The sequence below is a fragment of the Sus scrofa genome, chromosome 9 (genome assembly GCF_054392235.1).
Source record: "Sus scrofa isolate SSC_HxYL_T2T_F1_AM1 chromosome 9, Sscrofa_HxYL_maternal_Yorkshire_Landrace_v2.0, whole genome shotgun sequence".
Taxonomy (NCBI): Eukaryota; Metazoa; Chordata; class Mammalia; order Artiodactyla; family Suidae; genus Sus; species Sus scrofa.
This window is the reverse complement of record NC_139391.1, coordinates 69,231,111-69,257,431: the sequence shown is the minus strand read 5'-3', so window position 1 is coordinate 69,257,431 and position 26,321 is coordinate 69,231,111. Positions and strand designations below refer to the sequence as shown.

The 26,321-nt window shown below is 41.0% G+C and overlaps 1 protein-coding gene across 2 annotated transcripts; it reads right to left on the bottom strand.

Annotated features, from left to right (window-relative positions):
* Positions 1 to 19,726: 19,726 nt before the first annotated feature.
* Positions 19,727 to 26,196, bottom strand: SNRPE (small nuclear ribonucleoprotein polypeptide E). 2 transcript variants are annotated; one of them, XM_084973989.1, is made up of 5 exons: positions 25,777 to 25,962; positions 25,591 to 25,617; positions 24,475 to 24,537; positions 22,888 to 22,966; positions 19,727 to 19,952 (listed from the first exon to the last, which is right to left on the bottom strand). In XM_084973989.1, exons 1-5 carry the CDS (start codon positions 25,828 to 25,830, stop codon positions 19,897 to 19,899), a joined length of 279 nt encoding a protein of 92 aa, XP_084830115.1. In that variant the 5' UTR covers positions 25,831 to 25,962; the 3' UTR covers positions 19,727 to 19,896.
* Positions 26,197 to 26,321: the final 125 nt, after the last annotated feature.

Here is a 26,321-nt window from a genome sequence, read left to right as displayed (position 1 = left end):
CCTTGAACTTTGATTGGAGGACTTAATACTGTCAATACTACCTAATAGATGTCACCACTACCCAAAGTGATCTTTATAGTCCTTCCAAATGTAATGTAATTCATATTGAAATCCTGACATTTTTTGCTGGAATAGGAAAAACAACAACAACAACAACAACAAACCGTAAACCCAGGGATTCTGAATAACCAAAACAATCTTGAAAAGGAAGGATGAAACTCAAAGACTCACACTTCTTAATTTCAAAACTTACTACAAAGCTCAAAATAGTACAGTACTGGCATAAAGACAAGCAGATGGACCAATAGAATAGAGAAAGCCCAGAAATAAATCTTCCCATGGTGAAATGATTTTTGACAAGAGTGTCACAACCATTCAACAGAGAAAGAACAGTCTTTTCAAAAAGAGGTGTTGGGGAAACTGTATATTTGCATGAAAAAGAATGAGGCTGACCCCACTCCAACACCATATACAATGAATTGAAGACTTAAAAGTAGGACCTAAAACCATAAAACTCAGGAAAAAACATAGGGTAAAAACTACACAACAGTGAATTTGCCAATAACTTCTTTTGGCTATGACACAAAAGGCACAGGCAACAAAAGAAAAAATAGGCATATTGGACTTTGTGAAAATTTAAACATTCTCTGCGCTGAAAGACACTATCCAGAGTAAAAAGGCAACCCACAGAATGCAGAAAAAATTTATCTGTAAATTGTATGTGTGATAAAGGATTAATATTCAGAATATATAGAGAATTCCTAAAACTCAACAACAAAAAGCAATTTGATCTAAAAAACGGGCAAACACTGGAATAGATACTTCTCCAAAGAAGATATACAAATGACCAATAAGCAAATAAAAACATTCTAAGCATCAATAATCACTAGGGAAATGTAAAGCAAAACCACAATAAGATACTACCTCACACCTACTAGGATGGCTACTATAAAAACAAAAAGCAAAAAACAAAAAAAAAACCAAAAAACCCACAGCAACAAATGTTGGTGAGGATGTAGAGAAATTGGAATCCTTGTGCACTATTGGTGGGAATGTAAAATGGTAGGGTTGCTGTGAAAAACAATAAGGTGGTTCCTCAAAAAATCAAAAACAGACTACTACCTCTACTTCTGGGTATGTACTCAAAAGAATTGAAAGCAGCGTCTCAAAGACATTATACAGAATTCCATCTACAGAACATCATTCACAACAGCTTAAACACGGAAGCAACCCAAGTGTCCACTGATGACTAAATGGATAAGCAAAATGTGGTGTATACATACAATGAAATATTGTTTGGCCCTAAAAAGGAAAGAAATTTTAACCTCTGCTACAACATGGATAAACCTTGAGGACATCATACTAAGTGAAATAAGCCAGTTACAAAAAGACAGATACTGTATGATTCCACTTAAATGAGGTACTTAAACCATAGAGACAAAAACTAGAACGGTGATTGCCAGGGGTTGGTGGCAGGGTAGGGAGATGAAAGAATTATGGGGGGTAGTTATTATTTAATGGGCATAACATTTTAGTTTAACAAGATGAAAAGACAAGTTATGAAGATGGATGGTGCTATCAAATATTGACCTGTACACTTTTTAAAAGGTCAATATAGTAAATTTTATGTTCTGTATATTTTACCACAATAAAAAAAGTTTTAAACCAATCAAGAGGTATTGAAGAAATTCCTGTCGTGGCTCATGGTAACAAACCCGACTAGGATCTATGAGGACTCAAGTTTGATCTCTGGCCTCGCTCAGTAGGTTAAGGATCTGGTGTTGCCATGAGCTATGGTGTAGGTCATAGACATAGCTAGGATCTGGCATTGCTATGGGTGTGGTGTAGGCCAGCAGCTACAGCTCTGATTCAACCCCTAGCCTGGGAACTTTCATATGCCACAGGTGCCGCCCTAAAAAAAAAAAGAAAAGAAAAAGAAAAAAATAATAAGGATAAATTAAAAAAAAAAAAGAGGCATTGAAACTTCAAACACAAACTTCTGGAAAAAGAACAGTAGAGATCCACAGCCAAATGTCTGAAAATTTCCCTGCAATAGCCTCTGTCTTCAACAAGTCTATGCAATTCGACTCACCTTCTTTAATCTAGGCAAAGTAATAAGATCCCCCAACCAGAGGGTATATATTTTCCAAGTTCCTTCCTCCTTCTAACCCACTTTTATTTTATTTTCTAGGACCAAACATGCTGCATATGAAAGTTTCCAGGCTAGGGGGTCGAAGTGGGGCTGCAGCTGCCAGCCTACACCAGATCTGAGCCTCATCTGCAACCTACACACAGCTCATGGCAACACTGAATCCTTAAGCCACTGAGCGTGACCAGGGATACCAGTCGGGTTCATTACTGCTGAGCCACAATAGGAACTCTCTAACCTACTCTTATAATATATAATAAGATCTATAAAAATGCTGGTAGTTTTAAAACACAGACACCCACTCATGGAAATATACTTTATGAAACACAAAAGAGATGCAGAAGGATGTTCACTGTGGCATAATTTGTAGTAATTAAAAAGCTGAAACTTCGTACAGAAATGTTTCATAAAGTATGATTTGTTAACTCAATGGAATATTATGTACAAAGCCTGAAGGACAGCAGGAAAAACAGCTATTGCAGGAACAATGATTATGGATGATAATTAAAAAAATCTTTGAATGCCATAATAAACTGTTTTTAACAAAGGAACCTGGAAAAAAAGTAACACTCTAGAGTTAAAACAAGGTATAAAGACTGCAGCAAATAGTACTTTTTCTTTTCTTTAGCTGTCTAAAGGAAATTAAGAGAGAAGAAAAGGAAATGCCTTTATTGATCTTCCCTCCAGCCTTTCCTGCTGCTAATTCCCTGACACTGAACCCTAGCCAAAACTTTAAAAGGGCGCCTATACAAAAATGGAATTAGCACTCAGGCTTCCTCTAAGAGAAGATGGGAAGGTTATATATGAAAAGATCTCAAGCTAAAGCCAAGAAAAGATCCATCTGTTTAAAAAAAAAATTAAAGTTTTAAAAAAGGGAGTTCCCATCATGGCTCAGTGGTTAACAAATCCGACTAGGAACCATGAGGTTGCGGGTTCGATCCCTGGCCTTGCTCAGTGGGTTAAGGATCTGGTATTGCTGTGAGCTGTGGTGTAGGTCGCAGATGTGGCTCAGATCCTGAGTTGCTGTGGCTCTGGCATAGGCTGGCGGCTACAGCTCCCATTAGACCCTTAGCCTGGGAACCTACATATACTGTGGGTGTGGCCATAGAAAAGACAAAAAGACAAAAACAAAAGCAGGAGTTCCCCGTCGTGGCTCAGTGGTTAACAAATCTGACTAGGAACCATGAGGTTGTGGATTCAACCCCTGGCCTTGCTCAGTGGGTTACGGGTCTGGCGTTGCCGTGAGCTGTGGTATAGGTTGCAGACGCGGCTCGGATCCCACATTGCTGTGGCTCTGGCTAGGCTGGCAGCTACAGCTCTGATTCGACCCCTAGCCTGGGAATCTCCATATGCCGAGGGAGCAGCCTAAGAAATGGCAAAAAGACAAAAAAACAAAAAAAAAAAAACCCTCATGCCTTGAAAAAAAAAAGACTTGAAAAATTACAAAATTATCTCCAATCCATGGAGTTCCTGTCGTGGCTCAGTAGTTAACGAAACCGACTAGGGACCATGAGGTTGTGGATTCAACCCCTGGCCTCACTCAGTGGGTTAAGGATCTGGCATTGCCATGAGCTGTGATGTAGGTTGCAGACAAGGTTCAGATCTGGTGTTGCTGTGGCTGTGGCTTAGGCCAGCAGCAACAGCTCCGATTAGATCCCTAGCCTGGGAACCTCCATATGCCACAGGTGTAGCCCTAAAAGGACAAAAGACAAAAAAAAAAAAAAAAAAAAATTGTCTCCAAGTTTACAATAAATTTTTAAAAACTGATAAGACAGGAGTTCTCTTGCAACTCAGTGGGTTAAGGATCCTGCATTGCCATTGTTCCAGTTTGGATTGCTGCTGTGGTTTGGGTTTGATTCCTGGCCCAGGAACTTCCACTTGCCATGGATGCAGCCAAAAAGGAAAAAAAAAATTTAAGACAGAAAAGATGGGACTTCCCAACCAGATATGCATATACACATAGGTGAATCTTGTTACTGACTGTCTAATGCAAAGATAATCACAATGTATTGTGAGATTTATAATACAGCTAAAAGTATGTCAAAAAGAGCACAAAGAATGGGGAGTGATATGGTTCTTACATCATCCCTGAAATAGTAAAATACCATTGAAGGAAAACTATAATAAGTTAAATATGTATATATGTCAAATATGTATGTATGGTAATCCCTAGGGAATCATGTAAAATATTTAAAAATGAGATATAGTTGTCAATAGACAAATAAAATGGAATCATAATAAAAACAACTCCAGAGAAGGAAAAATAGATTAGGAAAAATGGAATTAAAAAAACCCCAAGCAAGATAGATTCAAGAACTGTGAAGTATCTAGAATTTTATCCTACTTGTAAGCTAACGAATCGGCCTGCCACAGTTTCATAGATGCTGGCAGAAGGAACCATGAGTTTTGGGTTCGATCCCTGGCCTCACTCAGTGGGTTAAGTTTATTACTCATATCAATGGCAACACCCAGAGCATCAGTTTTTTATTTTTTCATCAATTCCCCAAATCCTAATTACCACAGAGCAATGCAACTAGGGCCATGTGACACCAACACATAAAGTGGTTTGTTACAGCAGAAAAACCCTGAATTTGGGGAACCAAATTTTTTGTATGGCCGGTACAAAAAATTGCTCCTTGCTCTAGAGATACTATCTATCTTTCAAGGCTGTTTGCTAAATAAACATCCTTGAAAAAGACATTCAGAAACAAAGGGAAGTCAATACCTAGCTTGCAAGACATACAGAAATGCAAAAGACTTATGACATCCCCCAACTAGATAGCAGATTTAAACAAACCATATCAATAATTATATTCAAGGTAAACGATTTAAACACCTCAATTAAAAGGCAGAGATTGGGAGAGTTCCCGTCGTGGTGCAGCAGAAACTAATCCAATAGGAACCATGATGTTGCAGGTTCAATCCCTGGCCTCACTTAATGGGTTAAGGATCTGGCATTGCCATGAGCGTGGTGTAGGTCACAGACACAGCTCGGATCTGGTGTTGCTGTAGCTGTGATGTAGGCCAGCAGCTGCAGCTCCAATTCGACCCCCAGCCTGGGAACCTCCATATGCCGTGGTACGGCCCTAAAAAGACAAAAGACAAAAAATTTAAAAAATAAATAAATGAAAAAATAAAAGGCAGAGATTGTCAGACTGGACCCCAAATATATGATATCTACAATAAACACACCATTTTATTCAGTAATGGAGAGAATAAGTAAACAAAAAATTAGTAAGGATGCAGAAGATTTGAATGCTATTAACCAGTTTGACCTGACATACATTTGTAGAACATTTTCCAACAGCAGAACATGAATACTTTGCAAGTGCATGTGGAAGAGTCACCAAGACAAGTCATGTGTGCTATCAAACAAACCTCACAAATTGAAAACATCAGAAATCACAGCAAGTGTATGATCTGAACACAACAGAGTTACACTAGAAATCAATAACAGAAAGTAACTGGGAAATCCCCAAACATTTGGAAATTGAACAACACACTTCTAAATTACTCCTATATCAAAGGAATTAAAACGGAAACAAAAAATATTTTGAGCTTAATAAAACTAAAAATGCAATACTTCAAAGTTTCTGAGACATGGATAAATATTTATATTAAAAATGTAAGAGCTAGAGGATAATATGAAAAAAGAATGTATATATGTGTGTGTATGTGTGTGTGTGTGTGTGTGTGTGTGTGTGTATAAACTGGGACACTTTGCTGTACAGCAGAATTTTTTTTTTTTTTTTGGTCTTTTTAGGGTGGTATATGGAAGTTCCCAGGCTAGGGGTCAAATCTGAATTGTTGCTGTCAGCCTACGCCACAGCCACAGCAATACCAGATCCAAGTCACATCCGTGACCTACACCACAGCTCACGGCAACACCTGATTCTTAACCCACTGAGGGAGGCCAGGGATTGAACCTTTATCCTCATGGATGCTAGTCAGTTTCATTTCCACTGAGCCACGACGGGAACTCCTGTACAGCAGAAATTGATAGAACATTGTAAATCAATTATAATAAAAAAAATTAAAAAAAAAGGAAGATCCTACTATAGAGCACAGGAAACTATATCCAATCTCTTGGGACAGAGCATGATGGAAGATAATATGAGATAAAGAATGTTTACATACACACACACACACACACACACACACACACACGTATGACTGGATCACTATGCTATACAGCAGAAATTGACACAATGCTGTAAAGCAACTATACTCTCATAAAAGTAAATAAATAAAATATATCCTGAATAAGCTTTGAAACATTGCTTCTTCAAAAGATGTCTTTTCTATTTTTTGTCTTTCTAGGGCCGCACCTGCAGCATATGGAGGTTCCCAGGCTAGGGGTCGAATCGGAGCTGTAGGCACCGGCCTATGCCAGAGCCTCAGCAATGCCAGATCCAAGCCTCGTCTGTGACCTACACCACAGCTCATGGCAACACCAGATCCTCAACCCACTGAGTGAGGCCACAGATCAAACCCAGGTCCTCATGGATGCTAGTAGGGTTGGTAACTGCTGAGTCATGACAGGAACTCCCCAAAAGATGTTTTTATTATTTAATATGCTAGCATTTCTCAACATAATTAAATTAAATCAAAATAAATGCTTAGTATCTATGCAGTGCTTTCTAATAAAAATATTTCACCTAAAACTTTTTTTAAATGTAAGAATTTTTTAATCAATAATCTAAGCTTCCGCCTTAAAAAACTATAAGATTTCCTGTCATGACTCAGTAGTAATGAACCTGACTAGTATCCATGAGGATGTAGGTTCAATCCCTGGCCTCTTAGTGGGTTAAGGATCCAGCATTGCTGTGAGCTGTGCTGTAGGTCACAGACATGGCTCGGATCCCATGTTGCTGTGGCTGTGGCTATAGCTTTGGCAGGCAGCTGCGGCTCCAATTCAACCCCTAGCTTGGGAACTTCCATATGCCATGGGTGCAGCCCTAAAAAGCCAAAAAAAAAAAAAAAAAAAGGAATTAAAGAAAAGGCATCTCTACATATCATATAGGCATAAGGGAATATTGTAAACAACTTTATGCCAGTAAATATGACAATTTATATGAAACGGACAAGTTCCTTTATGAAACTCAAAACTCAATAAATGTAGATAACCCAAATAGTCCTAGATGTATTAAAGTAATTCAATTAGTTGTAAAAACCTATCACAAAAACAAGCCGTAGGGATAGGTGAACTTAGGGGACAATGCGTGATCTGTTCTTAATACAGAGGAACCCTAAGGAGACAGGTGACTGTAGAAAGCACCGAAAGTCAGGCTAAGGACTTCAGCTGAGACGTCTTTTTCATGGTGTGCCCCAGACCACCCTCCACATTTAGGCAGTTAATCTTTAGTATTTATATATTGCTGTACTTGTACTATTTCCTGTTGGCTGTATGTATAATACAGTGCCCTAAGCAAGTTTGTAAATTCCTTAGGATAGTTCACATGAAAAAGATTTCCAAATTGGGGGCAAAATTACAGAAACCTTCCAGGTCAGATGGCATCATAGGTAAAAATTTTTGGTGGTTTTTTTCTTTTTGCTTTTTTAGGGCCATACCTGTGGCATATGGAAGCTCCCAGGCTAGGGGTTGAATCAGGACTACAGCTGCTGGCCTACACAACAGCCAGCAACATGGGATCTAAGCCGCATCTGTGACCCATACAAGAGCTCATGGCAACACCGAATCCCTGGCCCACAGAGCGAGGCGAGGGATCCAACCCGCATCCTCATGGATACTAGTTGGATTTGTTTCCACTGCGCCACAGTGGGAACTTCTGCAGCACAGGTAAAATATACCCAAACATTTAAGGAGGTAAAGATATCAATCCCATAAAACCCATCCAGAAAATAAAAGATGAGGAAACACTTCCCAACTTTCATGAAACTATTACCCTGATACTAAAACCAGATAAAAACATTACAGAAAACTATAGAACAATATCCCTTATAAGCACAGACACAAAAAACCTTAAACAAATACGCAGATTGAATTTAATAATATACAAAAGAGATAACACACCATGACCAAGTGGTGTTTATCTAAGAAATGCAAGGTTAGTTCAACACTGAAAACTAGTTAATGCAAGTTGCCTTATCAGACAATAAAGACAAACCATGCGATCATCCCAATAGTTGCAGGGAAAAAAATGGTAACAAAACTTAATACACATTCATGACTAAAACTGTAAGCAAATTAGACTTGGAGGGAACTTCACAGATTAAAGGGACAATATCGTACTTGACAGCGTATTTTTTCCCTAATGGTATGCTTTCTCCCTAAAATCAGGAAGGCGGAGTTCCCACCGTGGCGCAGTGGTTAACGAATCCGACTAGGAACCATGAGGTTGCGGGTTTGGTCCCTGCCCTTGCTCAGTGGGTTAACGATCCGGCGTTGCCGTGAGCTGTGGTGTAGGTTGCAGACGCGGCTCAGATCTCGTGTTGCTGTGGCTCTGGTGTAGGCCTGTGGCTACAGCTCCGATTCGACCCCTAGCCTGGGAACCTCCATATGCTGCAGGAGCGGCCCAAAGAAATAGCAACAATAACAACAACAACAACAACAACAAAAGACAAAAAAAAAAAAAAAAAAAAAAAAAAAAAGAAATAGCAAAAAGACCAAAAAATAAAAAAAATTAAAAAAATAAAATCAGGAAGGCTACGAAGATATCTACTGCTACCACTCATACTAGCATGGCCCTAGCCACTGAAAAAAGACAAGAAAAGGAAATTAAAACTTAGGTTTGGAAAGAAAAGGATACAACTTTTTTTTTTTTTTTGTCTTTTTGCCTTTTGAGGGTCGCTCCCTTGGCATATGGAGGTTTCCAGGCTAGGGGCCTAATCGGAGCTGTAGCCACCGGCCTACGCCAGAGCCACAGCAACTCGGGACCCGAGCCTCATCTTCGATGCACACCACAGCTCACAGCAACACCGGATCCGTAACCCACTGAGCAAGGCCAGGGACTGAACCCACAACCTCATGATTCCTAGTCGGATTCGTTAACCACTGAACCGCGACAAGAACTCCCAGGGGATACAACTTTTTATGTGAATTTTCATTTCTTGCATTTCTATTTGCAGACAAAACGAGCATCTTTTTTTCCTTTTTTTTAGGGCCGCACCCTCAGCATATGGAGGTTTCCAGGCTAGGGGTTGAATCAGAGTTGTAGCCATTGACCTATACCACAGCTCACGCCAATGCCAGATCCTTAGCCCACTGAGTGAGGCCAAGGGATCGAACCTGCAGCCTCATGGTTACTAGTCAGATGCATTTCCGCTGAGCAACAGTGGGAACTCCGGAAACATTGTTTTGACTGTAGCAATGGTTACATGATTGCATTTATTTGTCAAATGTTATTTAGCAAAGTGTACATGTATAAAGTGTGACTTTCAGTATCTGTAAATTATACCTCAATTGACTAAGAAAACAGAAACAGATTCCCAAAGTTGTGATCGGTCTTGCTCTTTGTGAAACAAGTTTACCTTTTCTCCATATTCCTAAGTAACCTTTTAATTTTTTTTGTCTTTTTAGGGCCACACCCAAGGCATATGGAGGTTCCCAGGATAGGGGTAAATTGGAGCTGTAGTCACTGGCTTAAGCCATACCCATGGCAATGCAGGATCTGAGCTGGGTCTACAGTCTATACCACAGCTTATGGCAACACTGATCCCTAACCCACTGAGGCCAGGGATCAAATCTGCATCCTCATGGATGCTGAGCCAAGCAAATCTTTTAAACTATAAAACTATCCTCATTTGTAACTAGACAAACATTCCTTGAGCATTCTCAAGTCTTGATAAAATACTTTGTATGTATTATTTCCTGAAATTATTCCACCAACCCTACGAAACTGAGGTTGAGAGGTTTGGGTAATTCTAAAGTTGGCGCTTAAACCCAGGAATGTGAACTACCAAAGTCATCTTTCCCTCTACACCTCACTGCTTTCCCAACTCCCCAAAAACAAGGACTAAATTTATATTCTTCACTATGTCTAACTTAAAACATTCAATAAAAGCTGACATTGCTGAAAAATAAGAAATACCTTCCCAAATTGAGTGTTTCAACAAGTACAGGATCTAAAGAAAGATGTTTTTCTGTGGGAAATCCTTTCTTATCCTCTGGTTTGGTAACACAGTCCACCAAAGACAGGCATTCATTTGTTTATTCTCCCAGTTTCCCTCTGCAATTTCCCAGCCCAGCAAAACATCTCAGACTCAGAGAGCCCTGGGGACAAGGCTAATCTGTGAATACTCCAGGGACAGTAATTTCTATGGACATGGGATGATGATCCTGATCATCTTTCTCGGGAATTATTTTTTTAACTGATGAGGTTTGCTGTTTTTTTGAATAAAATCAGTCACATCACTTCATTTGTATTCCCCTATATAGCCCAAAATTATCACTTCAATTGCCAGCTTTCTCAACTATGGCATCTTCACTAAAAAACTGATCTCCCAAGCTTAAGAGGTAGAGAAGACAAGCAGTCCTGTTCTGACATTGTTCTCAATTATAATGCCTTAGTAGTTGTAACAGAAAACCCAATCAGGAATGCTATTCTCTCACATAACACTGTTAGCCGGTAGGGAAGTTCCAGAGTTAATTAATTCAGTGTTCAAAGGTCATCAAAGACCAATTTTTTTCCATTTTTCTACTCTGGCACCCTTAGGAGGTTGGCAATTATTATTCCATAGTATCCACATAATACACCTGTGAGTTTCATTAAAATTGCTGCCTACAGTGGAAATGAATCCAACTAGGAACCATGAGGTTGCAGGTTCCATCCCTGGGCTCACTCAGCGGGTTAAGGATCTGGCGTTGCCATGAGCTGTGGTGTAGGGTGAAGACACAGCTGGGATCCTGCATTGCTGCGGCTGTGATGTAGGCCGGCAGCTGCAGCCCTGATTCGACTGCTAGCCTGGGAACCTCCATATGCTGCAGGTGTGGCCTTAAAAAAGTAATAAAAATAAAATAAAATAAATTAAAATTGTTGTCTAACCTGTGGCTGGTATAAGGAAAACAATTTTCTCATATGTACTTTGGAGGGCAATTTGGAAGTCTAGTGAATTTTTTTAATGTGCATATCTTTTGATCTAGCAATTCCACTTTTAGGAAGTTTTCTCAGAAAATGTTAAGTGGCTGAGTTCCCATCATGGCTCAGTGGTTAACGAACCTGACTAGCATCCATGAAGAAGCAGGTTCAATCCCTGACCTCGCTCAGTGGGTTAAGGATTCAGTGTTGCTGTGAGCTGTGGTGTAGATTGCAGACTCGGCTTGGATCCTGTGTTGCTATGGCTGTGGTGTAGGCCAGCAGCTATAGCTCTGATTTGACCCCTAGCCTGGGAACCTCCATATGCCTCGGGTGTGGCCCTAAAAAGCAAAAAAAGGAAAGAAAAAAGACAAAGAAAATGTTAAGTGAAGAAAAACAGGAATCAAAATGCTTGTTAGAAAATTCTTGTATGGGAGTTCCCGTCGTGGCGCAGTGGTTAACGAATCCGACTAGGAACCATGAGGTTGCGGGTTCGGTCCCTGCCCTTGCTCAGTGGGTTAACGATCCGGCGTTGCCATGAGCTGTGGTGTAGGTTGCAGACGCAGCTCGGATCCCGCGTTGCTGTGGCTCTGGCGTAGGCCGGTGGCTACCGCTCCGATTCAACCCCTAGCCTGGGAACCTCCATATGCCGCGGGAGCAGCCCAAGAAATAGCAACAACAACGACAACAACAACAACAAAAAGACAAAAAGACAAAAAAAAAAAAAAATTCTTGTAATAGCAAAAAAGGAGCAACATCTTAAAATACCGATCAATAGGGCATGGTTACTTAAACTGAGAAACTCATATAATGGAATATGTCACAGCTGTTTAACATGGAACTATGCCCAAGTTTTGTTGATAAGAGTGAACCTGCAAAGAATATGTATGCATAAATAAATAAAAACATCTATTATACTAAAAAGACAGGCGATGATAACAAAAACAGATAAATTGTGTTACATCAAAATTTAAAACTTCTGTGTATCAAAAGATAATCAACAGGAGTTCCCGTCGTGGCTCAGTGGTTAACAAATCAGACTAGGAACCATGAGGTTGCGGGTTTGATCCCTGACCTTGCTCAGTGGGTTAAGGATCTGGCGTTGCGGTGAGCTGTGGTGTAGTTTGCAGATGCGGCTCAGATCCTGCACTGCTGTGGCTCTGGCGTAGGCCCGCAGCTACAGCTCCGATTCGACCCCTAGCCTGGGAACCTCCATATGCTAGAGGAGCGGCCCTGGAAAAGGCAAAAGATGATCAACAGAGTGAAAAGGCAACCCAAAGAATAGAAAAAAATATTTCCAAATCATTTATTTAAGGGGCTAATATCCAAATACGTAAAGAACTCCAAATTAACAACAACAAAAAAACCTGTTTGAAAACGACCAATACTGTGTAATAATCCATATGGTAAAGAATCTGCAACGGAATGGATATACATACATGTATGACTGATTTCCTTTGCTGTACACCTGAAAATAACACAGCTTTGTAAGTCAGCTATACTCCATTAAAAAAAAAAAAAAAAAATGGGCAGAGGACTTGAGTAGACATTCCTCCAAAGAAGACAAATGACCAATATGCGAAGAAGTTCAACATCAGTAATTTTATGGACATGCAAATCAAAACCACAATGAGATATCACCTCACAACCATTAGGATGACTGCTATCAAAAACAAGTTTCCTTCCCAGAAGAATCTACAAGATGGCATTAGTAGGAGTTCCCATAGTGACTCAGCGGAAATGAACCTGCCTAGCATCCATGAGGACACAGGTTCAATCCCTGGACTCACACGGTGGGTTAAGGATGCAGCACTGCCATGAGCTGTGATGTAGGTCATAGACGTGGCTCGGATCTGGCGTTGCTGTGGCTGTGGTGTAGGCAGCAGCTACAGCCCAATTTAACCCCTAACCTGGGAACTTCCATATGCTATGAGTGTGGCCCTAAAAAACGAATTAAAAAAAGATAGCAGAAGTGACACACTTCCAACGGTTTTACCCACAGCAATGTGGACCTTGTAGGACAAATGCTGCAGGCAACTGGTACAGCTGTAGAGCACCCTGCAATTGCTGAACCAGGCCTGTGGAGGAGGAAGCAGAACTCCCTGCTTAAGCATCTATGCAAGGCACCACCAAAGAAGCAGCCTGAGGTGGTAAGACACACCCGCAGGACATGATCATCCTGCCTGTGATGATGGGTAGCATGGTGGGCACGTACAAGAACAAGACCATCAATCAGGTGGAATCAGGTCTGAGTTATCAATCACCTACACAGCTGGGTTGGCACTGGGGCCACTCCTCCTGCTTCATCCCCTTCAAGTAGCCTGCTTGGTCAATACAGTCACAAACCTCTCTTAAAAAAAAAAAAAAAAGTTGTGGAGTTCCTGCTTTGGCTCAGCAGGTTGTCTTTGCTCAATGGGTTAAGAATTTGGCGTTGCTATGAGCTGTGGTGCAGGTCTCAGACATGGCCTGGATCTGGCAGGGCTGTGGCAGTGGCATAGGCTGGCAGCTACAGCTCCAATTCAACCCCTAACCTGGGAACTTCCATATACTGCAAGTGTGGCCCTAAAAAGAAAAAGAAAAAAGTTGTTTTGCTAAGGATGTGGAGAAACTGAGACCCTTGTGTATTACTGATGAGAAAATGGTAAAGCTGCTATGATGGTCCTTTAAAAAACTTCTGAGCATATATTCAAAAGAACTGAAAGCAGGGTCTCAAAGAGATTCACAGGAGCATTATTTACAGAAGCCAGAACCAAAATGTCTAATAATTAAATGTAGAAACAAAATGTGGTTCATACACATGCATTATTCAGCCTCAGAAATAAATTCTGACACATGCTTCTACAACATGGATGAACCTTGAGAACATTATGCTAAGTGAAATGAGTCATTAAAAAGACAAATATTGTATGACTCTACTTGTATTAGGTATCTAGAGTAATCAAACTCAGAAACAAAGAATGGTGGCCACCAGCAGCTGAGTGGAGGGAGGTATGAAAAGTGTAGTTTGTTTTTTGCAAAACTAAACAGTTTTAAAGATTGGTTGCATAACAATGTAAATATACTGAACGTACACTTAAAAAAAATGGTTATGACATGAAATTCCCGTCGTGGTTCAGTGGAAACAAATCTGACTCACAGCCATGAGGATGCAGGTTTGATTCCTGGCCCACCTCAGTGGGTTAAGGATTTGGTGTTGCCATTAACTGTGGCGTAGGCCACATCTGTGGCTCGGATCCTGCATTGCTGTGGCTGTGGTACAGGCCAGCGGCTACAGCTCTGATTCAACCCCTAGCCTGGGAACCTCCATATGCCACAGGTATGGCCCTAAAAAGATTTTTTTAAAAATGATTATGACAGTAAGTATTATGTGTATTTTACCAAAATTAAAAAAAATTTTAAATAAAAAATACCAAAATACGGAGTTCCCATCGTGGCGCAGTGGTTAACGAATCCGACTAGGAACTATGAGGTTGTAGGTTCGATCCCTGGCCTTGCTCAGTGGGTTAAGGATCTGGCCATGCCGTAAGCTGTGGTGTGGGTCGCAGACATGGCTCAGATCCCCCATGGCTGTGGCTGTGGCTGTGGTGTAGGCCGGTGGCTACAGCTCCAATTAGACCCCTAGCCTGGGAACCACCATATGCCGCGGGAGCAGCCCTAGAAAAGGCAAAAAGACAAAAAACAAACAAACAAACAAAAACCCAAATATGAGATAAACATATCTGTAAAGAGCCCAGAAAGATAAGCACTTAACTCAGTGTTTAAATGACATAAATAACAGTGGTTATTTATGGAGAATACTGATGGAGAAAGGAGGGTCTTATTTTCTGTAAACTTTTGGTTTACATTTTGATCATAAACATGTATTAATCTAACACTTTTTATTTATTTTTATTTAAAAAAAATTTTTTTTGGTCTTTTTGCCTTTTCTAGGGCCGTTCCCCGTGGCATGTGGAGATTCCCAGGCTAGGGGTCTAATCGGAGCTGTAGCCACCGGCCTATGCCACAGCCACAGCCACGTGGGACCCGAGCCATGTCTGCGACCTACAACACAGCTCATGGCAATGCCGGATCCTTAACCCACTGAGGGAGGCCAGGGATGGAACCCACTTCATGGTTCCTAGTTGGATTCGCTAACCACTGGGCCACGATGGGAACTCCAAGCTAACACTTTTTTTTTTAAATTCAATTAAAAATAAATTCCATTGGATATAACTTTTTATCCTTTTTTGGCCACATCTTTGGCATGCAGCAGTTCCTGGGCCAGGGATCAAATTCAAGCCACAGTAGTGACAAGGCTGAATCCTTAATCCTTGACAAATGAGATACAATAATTGCTGGTGCCTACAAAATACAAAATTCTAGTATTTTTAAACTATTCTTATCCTTCTTTCTCCCTACTAATAGAACACCAGGGGCTGCATCAGCACTTAATTTTTTCAGAGCCTGAGTGCCCCCCCACCCCCGGACTTCAAGAATGTTACAAGGAAAAAAAAAAAAAAGGAGTTCCCGTCGTGGCGCAGTGGTTAACGAATCCGACTAGGAACCATGAGGTCGCGGGTTCCGTCCCTGCCCTTGCTCAGTGGGTTAACCATCCGGCATTGCCGTGAGCTGTGGTGTAGGTTGCAGACGCGGCTCGGATCCTGCGTTGCTGTGGCTCTGGCGTAGGCCTGTGGCTACAGCTCCGATTCGACCCCTAGCCTGGGAACCTCCATATGCTGCAGGAGCTGCCCAAAGAAAGAGCAAAAAGACAAAAAAATAAATAAATAAATAAAATAAAATAAAATTAAATTAAATTAAAAAAAAATGTTACAAGAGTGTTAGTGGGTAGTTAGCAAGACCCCTTCTGAAACCAAGAACCAATTCCATAAGTATAACCGCTCACATACCAATGGCTGCCAACAAGAGCAGCTTCCCAGCAGCATGTTTTTGTAACGTTAATGAAGCCAGGAGTAATGCCTCTTATAATACAAACTTTAGTTGGAAGAAAAGATAGATTGTAGAAAAACAGAACTTAAAAAAGCAAACACACAGGCTCCAGTAGAGCAGGAAAGTAAGCAAAGATTTCAGAGCTTGACTGTAGAGTTCCCTGTACCTTATTTCTCACTATCATCATTTGCTCTGTCAAAAATAGAGCCTTCCATGTCTTGATCCATTCAGAATGAGCCGCAGCAGGCACAGCTTTGCTTACACAGGGCAGCTAGGTTAGAAAGGTTGCACGGGAAATGGAAAAAGCAGCCAGCAGGTTTTCTCAGGGATTATACTGCTCCAGCTTTTATCCTCTTCCCAGCTATTTTGGTGCCAAGAAAGCTGCAGGGAGGTCTTTTGCTCTCAAAAAGCTTCTCACCAGAAAGCCTGAAGCAGTCTCAGGGCTGCAACTCCCTCTGCTGCCTGATGCTGATGTTTACTTTGCATGTCATAGCAGGTTCAACTGAGTTTCAATTGAAAAGCAGCCCTCTATTTCAAAATATGACCCCAAAGCACAAGTTCAAATAGAGTAGAAGAGCTAGCATACCAGGTTCCAAGCTGGACTGGTTTCTACACTCACCTTACAAATCTCCTCTCTCACAAAGGATATCTTTCCCTAGGTTTCAAGATCTCAGTCTCCCTCATAGGCACTTCAAAAAGCAGGAACTGGACTTCTTGGTTCTTCCTTACCTACCCTGAGTAATACTGCTCATTAGCAGAATTTATGGTCATTCATCTTTCAAGAGCCAATTTATTTTTTTCAATATCCAATTTTAGTAACACTTACCTACAACCAGTATATTGTATGGACAACAGTAAGGAAGTTCCTCAGAAAACTAAATATAAAACTACCTCATGACATAGCAATCCCACTCCTGGGCATATACCCAGACAAAAATACAATTCAAAAAGCTACATGCCTTTGCTGTACAGCAGAACATTGTAAATCAACTATAATTAAAAAAAATTAATGATAATATGCACCCTTATGATCACAGCAGCACCGTTCACAATAGCCGAGACGAGGAAAACAACCTAAATGTCTAAAGACAGATGAATGGATTAAGATGTACGTGTATATAATGGAATACTACTCAGCCATAAAAAGGACAAAATAATGCCATTTGCTGCAACATGGTTGCAAGAGATTCTCATACTAAGTGAAGTCAAGTCAGAAAGGAAAAGATAAATACCATGTTTCATCTATATACATGGAATCTAAAATATGGCACAAATGATCCTATCTACAAAACAGAAACACCTTATGGACATGGAAAGCAGACTTATAGTTGCTGGGGGGGAAGGAGGAAGGAGTGGGATGGACAGGGAGTTTGGGGTCAGTAGATGCAAACTATTTAGAAAGGATAAGCAATAGGATCCCACCATACAGCACAGGGAAGAACATGATAGAAAAAGAATGTATATGCATATGAATTACTGGGTCGTTATGTTGTACATCACAAATTGACACGACACAGTAAATCAACTATACTCTAATAAAAAAATACTTAGCATGTGGTACTGAAGCTACGTCTGTCAGTCACTGTGAATATTCAACTAACCGTAGATACTCAATAACGATTTAACAGGTTTTTTTTTTTTTTGCTTTTTAGGGCCACACCCATGGCACATAGAAGCTCCCAGGCTAGGGGCTAAATCGGAGCTGTAGCTGCCAGCCTACACCACAGCCACAACACAGGATCTGAGCCAAGTCTGTGACCTACACCACAGCTCACTGCAATGCTGGATCCTTAACCCACTGAGCAAGGCCAGGGATCAAACCTGAGTCCTTGCGATTACTAGTCAGATTTGTTTGCGCTGTGCCACAATGGTAACTCCTCCATTTAAGAGAATTTTAACTAGAACCCTGAGATATTGGCAGAGGAAAGATCTGTCCATATAATTCAATTAGGAAATAAGCAACTACTGCAGGAGAAACCAAAATCCTTAGAGGTAAGAATAAGAGAAATGTCTCTCCAACTAACATAAAATTATTCTGCCTTAACAAAACTTACCAGCACTGCTTGTGGGTCTTTTTCAGCTTACCAATCGCAGTCTTCCTATTAATTCTTAACAGAGCTCTTTTAAAATAAACTTAAGGCATTTCATTCTCTGCCTATGTCCAAATACTTCTCACATTCTGATCTTACCAATTAAAGAATTTTTTTTTTTTAGGGCTACACTCATGGCATATGGAAGTTGCCAGGCTAGGGGTTAGACCAGAGCTCTAGCTGCAGGCCACAGCCACAGCCACAGCCACTAGGGATCCAAACCACATCTGTGACCTACACCACAGCTCATAGCAACACTGGATCCCTGACCCACTGAGCGAGGCCAGGGATTAAACCCACATCTTCATGGATATTAGTCAGATTCATTTCCACTGCACCATGATGGGAACTTGAGTGATTAAAGAATTAACAAAGAATTGGAGTTCCCGTGGTGGCTCAGTGGTTAACGAATCCAACTAGGAACCATGAGGTTTCGGGTTTGATCTCTGGCCTTGCTCAGTGGGTTAAGGATCCGGTGTTGCCGTGAGCTGTGGTGTAGGTTGCAGATGAGGCTCCAATCTCATGTTGCTGTGGCTCTGGTGGAAGTTGGCAGCTACAGCTCCAACTGGACTCCTAGCCTGGGAACCTCCACATGCTGTGGGATCGGCCCTAGAAAAGGCAAAAAGACCAAAAAAAAAAAAAAAAAAAAAAAAAAAAAGAATTAACAAAGAACTCACACAGTAACTTTAAGAAAGTGCTAAGCAAATACTGAAGCTATTATAATGTCCCCAACTTACTGTGGTTGGGAACCCTCGTGTCCCAGCAACCAGAATTAGAATTAATGATGAAGACATATATTAGCACCTAACCCTTACTTCTGTGAACATTCCTCTTCACCACCACCCACTATCCGAAGCTCATCTGTCAGGTAGAATTCCTACTCTGCTTTAAGAACCTACAGATCGGAGTTCCCGTCATGGGAGCAGTGGCTAGCGAATCCAACTAGGAACCATGAGGTTGCAGGTTTGATCTCTGGCCTTGCTCAGTGGGTTAAGGATCCGGCGTTGCTGTGAGCTGTGGTGTAGGTTGTAGATACGGCTGGGATCCCGCATGGCTGTGGGTGTGGCTTAGGCCGGCAGTTACCGCTCCGATTCGACCCCTAGCCCGACCTCTATATGACCTCTATATGCCGAGAGTGCGGCCCTAGGAAAGGCAAAAAAAACGAAAAAAAAAAAAAAAAAACCCTACAGATCATGGCTCTGTGAAAAGTAAATATCCAGGGTGAGTGAAATCCTTCAGAAAACTTTAAATAGCAATGGAGTTCCCGTTGTGGCTCAACAGAAATGAATCTGACTAGTATCCATGTGGACGCAGGTTTGATTCCTGGCCTCGATCAGTGGGTTAAGGATCTGGCGTTGCTGTGAGCTGCTGTGTAGGTCGGCAGCTGTAGCTCCGATTTGACCCCTAGCTTGGGTACCTCCATATGCTGTTGGTGCGGCCCTAAAAGACAAATAAATAAATAAATACCCACAGCTAATGGTGCCATTGTATAAGCTCTACAGCTGAGCAGAAGAAAACAATGTAAATTTTTTAATAAAAACACCAGGAAAGCATTTATTTTTATCTCATAATAACAAAGGACCATCAAAACAATATGAATATATTTCAGAACTGCCCTCTCAACAAAGGACACCTGTTGAGCAAAGGACACCTTTTGAGCAAAAACCCCATACTGCCTTCTCAACAACTTCTCACTTCAGTTGGAGACACTTTGGAGCAGAGTAATGTTATCTCCTTTTAGCATGATCCGACCTGTAATATTAAAAAAAAAACAAAAACAAAAAAAACTATTAACCACCCGGACAACTGTGTAACCAATCACATTTTAACCTCAGAATTTCAGATGTTCTTGAGTGACTGAAAATGCTTTCTTTCTCTCTTGGGAAGGTGTTCGACATTTTCCAATATCCACATAATCCACATATTGAAAGGCTGTGCATATAAGAGCATGTATACTTTTTCAACAATAACCTAATGAAGGTAGAGAGATGTTACTTTATGAAGAGTACAGTTTCTGTAGACTAAGTCAACTGAATAGGTCTAGCGCAACATTTCCTAATGCTCTGAATTTGCAGAAGTTAAGAAATGAGTTTTAGGAAATGTAACATACTATACCCTGACTCTAAACTCTTAATAATAAAGATTTCATCCTGTAATTAAAAAGGTATATAAGTTTAACCTAACATTTTCTAAACTTATTTTGAGTAGAGAATACTTTTTTCCTGAGAAATTTCTATAAAATATTCAGAAACACTGGTGTTCAGAAAAACAGTTTGAGAAATGCTAATCAACAACAATAGCAATTGTTTCACTTTCCTAGGCTTCTACAACAGATAATATTAATCTGTTCTTACCAAGGAAAATCAACACTTTGCAAACAATTTATAAATAATGTCAGTAAGGGTAGCTTGCCCTTCCTGGTAAGACATATTTAAATTTGAAAAATTCAGGCTTACCAAAAATAGCCCAAGCAGGAAAAAGTATAGCAAAACATTTACAACTTCTCAGAATCTACTTTCTTTTTTTCTTTTTGGGGTTACACCTGAGGAATATAGGTGTTCCTGGGCTTGGGGTTAAATAGGAGCTGTAGCTGCTGGCCCATACCAGATCTGAGCTGCATCTGCAACCTATGCCAAAATTTGCAGCAACCCCAGATCCTTAACCCACTGAGTGGGGCCAGGGATCGAACCCACACCTTCATGGAGCTACACTGGATTCTTAACCTGCTGAGCCACAATAGGAATTCCCAGAATCTATTTTCCACATAGCCAGTATAGGCTCAAGAAAATCTTCAGGGTCTGGAAAAGAAAGACATCTGAAATCCACCATTGATAAAAATACCAGGAGCTGTGAATTAGTGCACTGGACAATTAAAGATAAAATGCCTAAATAAAGCTCAAGTTAATGGAATTTTAATAGAAATGATTTGGTTTGTCTTGATGAAGGCATGCATGAACCCTAAAGAACCACTGTTAACTGGGTTGAGAAACTGCCTTCACTGTTTCAAATATTTTAAAAAATTTCTACTATGTGGCGAGAGTATATTAGAGCGAAAAAAAGGGCAGGACCCAGGCACTTATGGAGCATGTGGTTCTGTGGGAGAGACATTAATAATCCCACCAATGAGTGTTTTACTACAGATTCAGCACGGCACACACTCCCTCAATCCCCAACTCAAAGCAAAGCAAAATCAAATCCTGGCAGGAAGGGATATTTGATCTGAGTCTTAAAGACATAAGGAACAACATACACAAAGATTTATGGTGGGACAAACGCACAGATTTCAAGAATTGAAAGAACTGTGGATAAGGCTCAGAAAATGAAGCAGAGAGTGATACGAAACTAGGAGAGGGAGATAAGGTCAGATCATGAAAGACCTTGAAAACTACATTAAAGATTTTCTTAGCCTATGAGCAACAGGAAGCCACTGAAGGATTTCAAGCAAATGAATGACAAGTTCAGACTTATGTTTTAAGTAGCTCAGTGGAAACAAATCTAACTAGTATCCATGAGGACACAGGTTCAATCCCTGGCCTCGCTTAGCAGGTTAAGGATCCCATGTTGCCATGAACTGTGGTGTAGGTCGCAAAAGCACCTTGGATCCCGTGTTGCTGTGGCAGCGGTGTAGGCCAGCAGCTGTAGCTGCGATTCAACCCCTAGCCTGGGAACCTCCATATGCAGCAGGTGTGGCCCTAAAAAGACAAAAAAATTTAAAAATAAATAAGTAAAAAGATGACTGGAGTCTGCACAGCAAACTGGAGATGACTGAGGAAGCTGTGATGAGTTAGTCAGTAAGCTGAATAGAAACTGGTGCCATTCAGTACGGCAAGGAACACTAAAATAGAATTGAGTCTGATTTCTGATATGCTAACTTTGAGGAGCGCGTGAGACATCCAAGTAGAAATGCTGAGTAGTCTCAGAGAGGCCTAGAAGTATACAGATAAATTTGGAAGTCAACATATAATTGAAGGTATGGTCTTGAGTGCTTAGGAAAATAATGAGTGACAGAGGAACCTAGAACCAAGCCTAGAGCAACTCAAACATTTAATGGCTGAGTCCCAAAGAATGAGTATACAAAAGTCTGAAAAAGGAATAACTAGCAAGAAAAAATGAAAACCTGACTAGTATCAGAGAGCCAAATACTATGTGGAGCTCCATAAAATGAGGACCATTATATTTAATACCATTAGCCTTTGGTGACCTTGGTGAGAGCTGAGTGGAGAGACAGAAGCAGAAATGGAGTGGGGTGAGGAACAAGTGACAAAGGATGATTTCAAGAGTGTACTAATCCTGGGAGTTCCTGTCATGGCTCAACAGTTAACGAATGTGATTAGCAGCCATGAGGACGCAGCTTCGTTCCCTGGCCTCGCTCAGTCGGCTGGGGATCCAGTGTTGCCGTGAGCTGTGGTGCAAGCTGCAGACTGGCTCGGATCCTGCGTTGCTGTGGCTGGAGAGTAGGCCAGCAGTCACAGCTCCAATTCGACCCCTAGCCTGGGAACCTCCATAGGCTGTGGGTGAGGCCCTAAAAAAAAAAAAAAAAAAAAAGGAAGAAAAGAGTGTACTAATCTCACAAATAATAACTTCTCAAATGCCAACTATATCTAAACATGAAATGGGTCAAAACCTACTCAATACTGCAAGTAAATACAAATTTCTACAATTCTTTTAAGGCCAGCTATATTCTTACCCAGTTGTTTTCTTGACTTTGTTTTAGAATGAATCTCTTCTGCATCATCTAATACGAGGTTCATATACTCATCAAAACCCTGGAAAAATAAGCCAATTGTCATCTCATGAGATCGTAACCAAACCATTCTAAATGAATATGCCAATATACGATCAGAAATGAAAGTTCAGGAGTTTCCATCGTGGCTCAGTGGTTAACAAACCCGACTAAGAACCATGAGGTTGCGGGTTCGATCCCTGGCCTTGCTCAGTGGGTTAGGGATCCGGCGTTGCCGTGGGCTGTGGTGTTGGTCGCAGACGCAGCTAGGATCCCAAGTTGCTGGGGCTCTGGCGTAGGCTGGCGGCTACAGCTCTGATTTGACCCCTAGCCTGGGACCCTCCATATGCTGCGGAAGTGGCCCAAGAAATGGCAAAAAAAAAAAAAAAAAAAAGAAATGAAACTTCAGAAATTCACCTTTCCATTGATCTTTCAGTTGAAACACCACCTCCTCATCCTAAGCCTCTTTTTAGATAACAAAGAAAGACAAAATGTACTTCAAATTTAGTAACCTTTTGGACTTAAGATTTCATTAATTATGCCAAAGAGCCATTTTATCTATCTTTCATAACCTGATCAAGAATGTGTGTACATGTATGAATTACCTTCTACTGCCACCACTCTTCCCATGTTCCCTCAGGATGCCATCACCACTAACCACCATGCTTGTTTCTCAACTAATAAACAGGGAAGGGAGAGATTACTGATGGATCTACACTGTCTAAAGGAAAGACCAGAGTCCTCATGTAATACCTACAACCATATTTTATCTTTCTTTAAAACACCATTTAGGGAAAACAAAACAAAACGTTATTTAGATCGTTCTACCATCCTGAATGTCTTACTTAACAAACCCCATCTAACTTGATTCAGGTAACACCTAACCCAGTACTAATACTCCATTAATCCTCACCCCCTCAAATTTTATTTCTCTTGAGCACTCCTTTAAAGACTATTATTGTTGTTTAAATAACTTTTAAAAGTTAATTTTCCCTCTGTTTTACGAATTACTCAATCCCTATCAAGCAGAAAAATGAGGCAAGGATGGTGGGCCCTGAAGAACTTTCCTTGGGTTGGGTCTTTGACTTTTTGTACATTGCTCTGCAGGCCATCTTTTGTAAAATCTTTTTCTAAGAGATACCGCTCTGAGATAAAAAAAATCCTGGGTACTTATACATGTATGTGTAACTGGGTCACCATGCTGTACAGTAGGAAAAAAATATGCATTAGGGAAATAACAATTGATTACAATTAAAATTAATAATAAAATGAACTAAGATAAAAAAAATACTAGGGGTTCCAGTCCTGGCGCAGTGGTTAATGAATCCGACTAGGAACCATGAGTTGCAGGTTCGATCCCTGGCCTCGCTTAGAGGGTTAAGGATCTGGCGTTGCTGTGAGCTGTGGTGTAGGCCAACGGCTACAGCTCCAATTAGACCCATAGCTGCCTGGGAACCTCCATATGCCTCGGGTGCAGCTTTAGAAAAGACAAAAATAAATAAATAAATAAATAAAGTTTAATTAAAAAATTAAAATATCCTGGATACTCACAATGATACAGCCCTCTATCCGCATATTCACTTGCTCATAAAGCCACACCTGAATCCGTGATCTCTGAAATAATCATAAAAATCCTAATGTTAAGAAATAAGTAAACAAAATCCACCACTTTGGACAAACAATAGACAAATACAGCTCCCAGAAAAACGGTAACATAGCAAAGCCAAGACTAGTTACTTAACAAGAAACATTCTAACTTAATAAATGCTATATCGGGACAGAGTTGTTAATAACTGTCCTGTTTTGGTACTCAATCATATTTCTACTGCCTCTGGGCTCTACACATTTAGAGTGAAAACTTGCGATAGGACTGCACAAAGATGTTTCTTATCTGCTATAGCAAAATCCAGTTCCAAGGCAGCTTTCTGTAAGTTCTCGGTTTTCCACCTCTCATACCTAATCACCAGGAGAGGGACCCTTGATTCTGGTGATTAAAAATTACAATGGCTATTTTTCCATTGTGTTGCCGCACTAAAATTTGTCAACAGCAACCACATTTCTTTGAGATAATTTAAACACTCTGCAGTGCCAAGTCAAATTCCAAGTACTAAAAATAACCCCAAAGGAAAAGAAGTTTCCACTGAATCCTCTGAACTTATCCCTCCCATCTTTCTTTTTTAGTGTCTTTTCAATACATAAGGGTGTGTCCCTCCATCCCCCTTCCCCACCCCTCACCCCCAGTACAAAACACACCATTTGGTTTAAAGCTGACTCAATTTTCTTCCAGTGTTTCATCCTAGTGGGAAGGGTTAAAGGTCCCAATGTTCTGGCCATGATCACTAAAAACAAAAGTAGCAATACCAGGATACCACTGTCACCTGAGCCAATAATTATTGGCTGTGCCTACAACTTTTTGAAATAAGTAATACTGGTCTTGCAAAGTAAAGACAACACAACTCTTTGCATGCTTGGACTTGGCATGGCTACACACAATTTTATCACATTAGAGCTTTCCCTGCACTCCTTCCCCTCAAATACCCTTCCAATCTCCAGTTTCATCTACTTTTAACTTTAGAACAGTGAACAGACAAGATAACACAAACAGCAAAATAAATTCACCCTTAACTTAAAAAGTAATTATGAAACAATTAACAATAAACAACTTACATTTTGCAAGTATCTGAAGATGAGGTTCTGCACCAGTGGTTAAGGAAAAATTTCATACATTCACAGACTCTACCCCCTGAAACTGGTCAATTCTACCCCCGCCTCACTTTTGTTTTCTGAACTCGAAGTCTGTGCCTATGCAACGAAAAGTGCCCAATTAGGCACACACTTAGAGCTCCCAGATATTGTAAACGACCCCTTCCACCCCATACTCTCCTGCAGTCTCTTCAGCACCAACATCTTCCTTTTGCCAGACGCCGCTAACTCCCGCCGTCACTCAGTACATAATTAAGATTGTCTTCCATCCGCACACCCCCACCATTTCTGTCTTTCCCACCGCAGGGGTCCGCCCAAGCCCACCTCCCACTCATCACCGACTCTTCAACTACCCGCGCTTTCTACCAGTCTCGAGCGCCCCGGAGGCTCATGGGATGAGGTGCTGCACTCCGCTCCCTCTGGCCTGCTCTTTCTGTTCCTTCGCCCCCCATTTCCTGGTCCGAACCTCCTAGTTTTCACATCCCGAGTAGGATACGATGGGCTGCACCATCACCTTCTGCACTTTCTGGCCCTGGCCACGGTACGCCATGGTGGAACCTCACAAAGGCCACACTACTTCGAAATGCAACTTCCGGAATAAGGAGCCGGAAGCGGAAATGCTCGGTGCTCGCGCGGTGACCTGGGCGGCTCCAGGGAAATACCTCTCTAGCCACACGGTTCCCGCTTATCTCTGT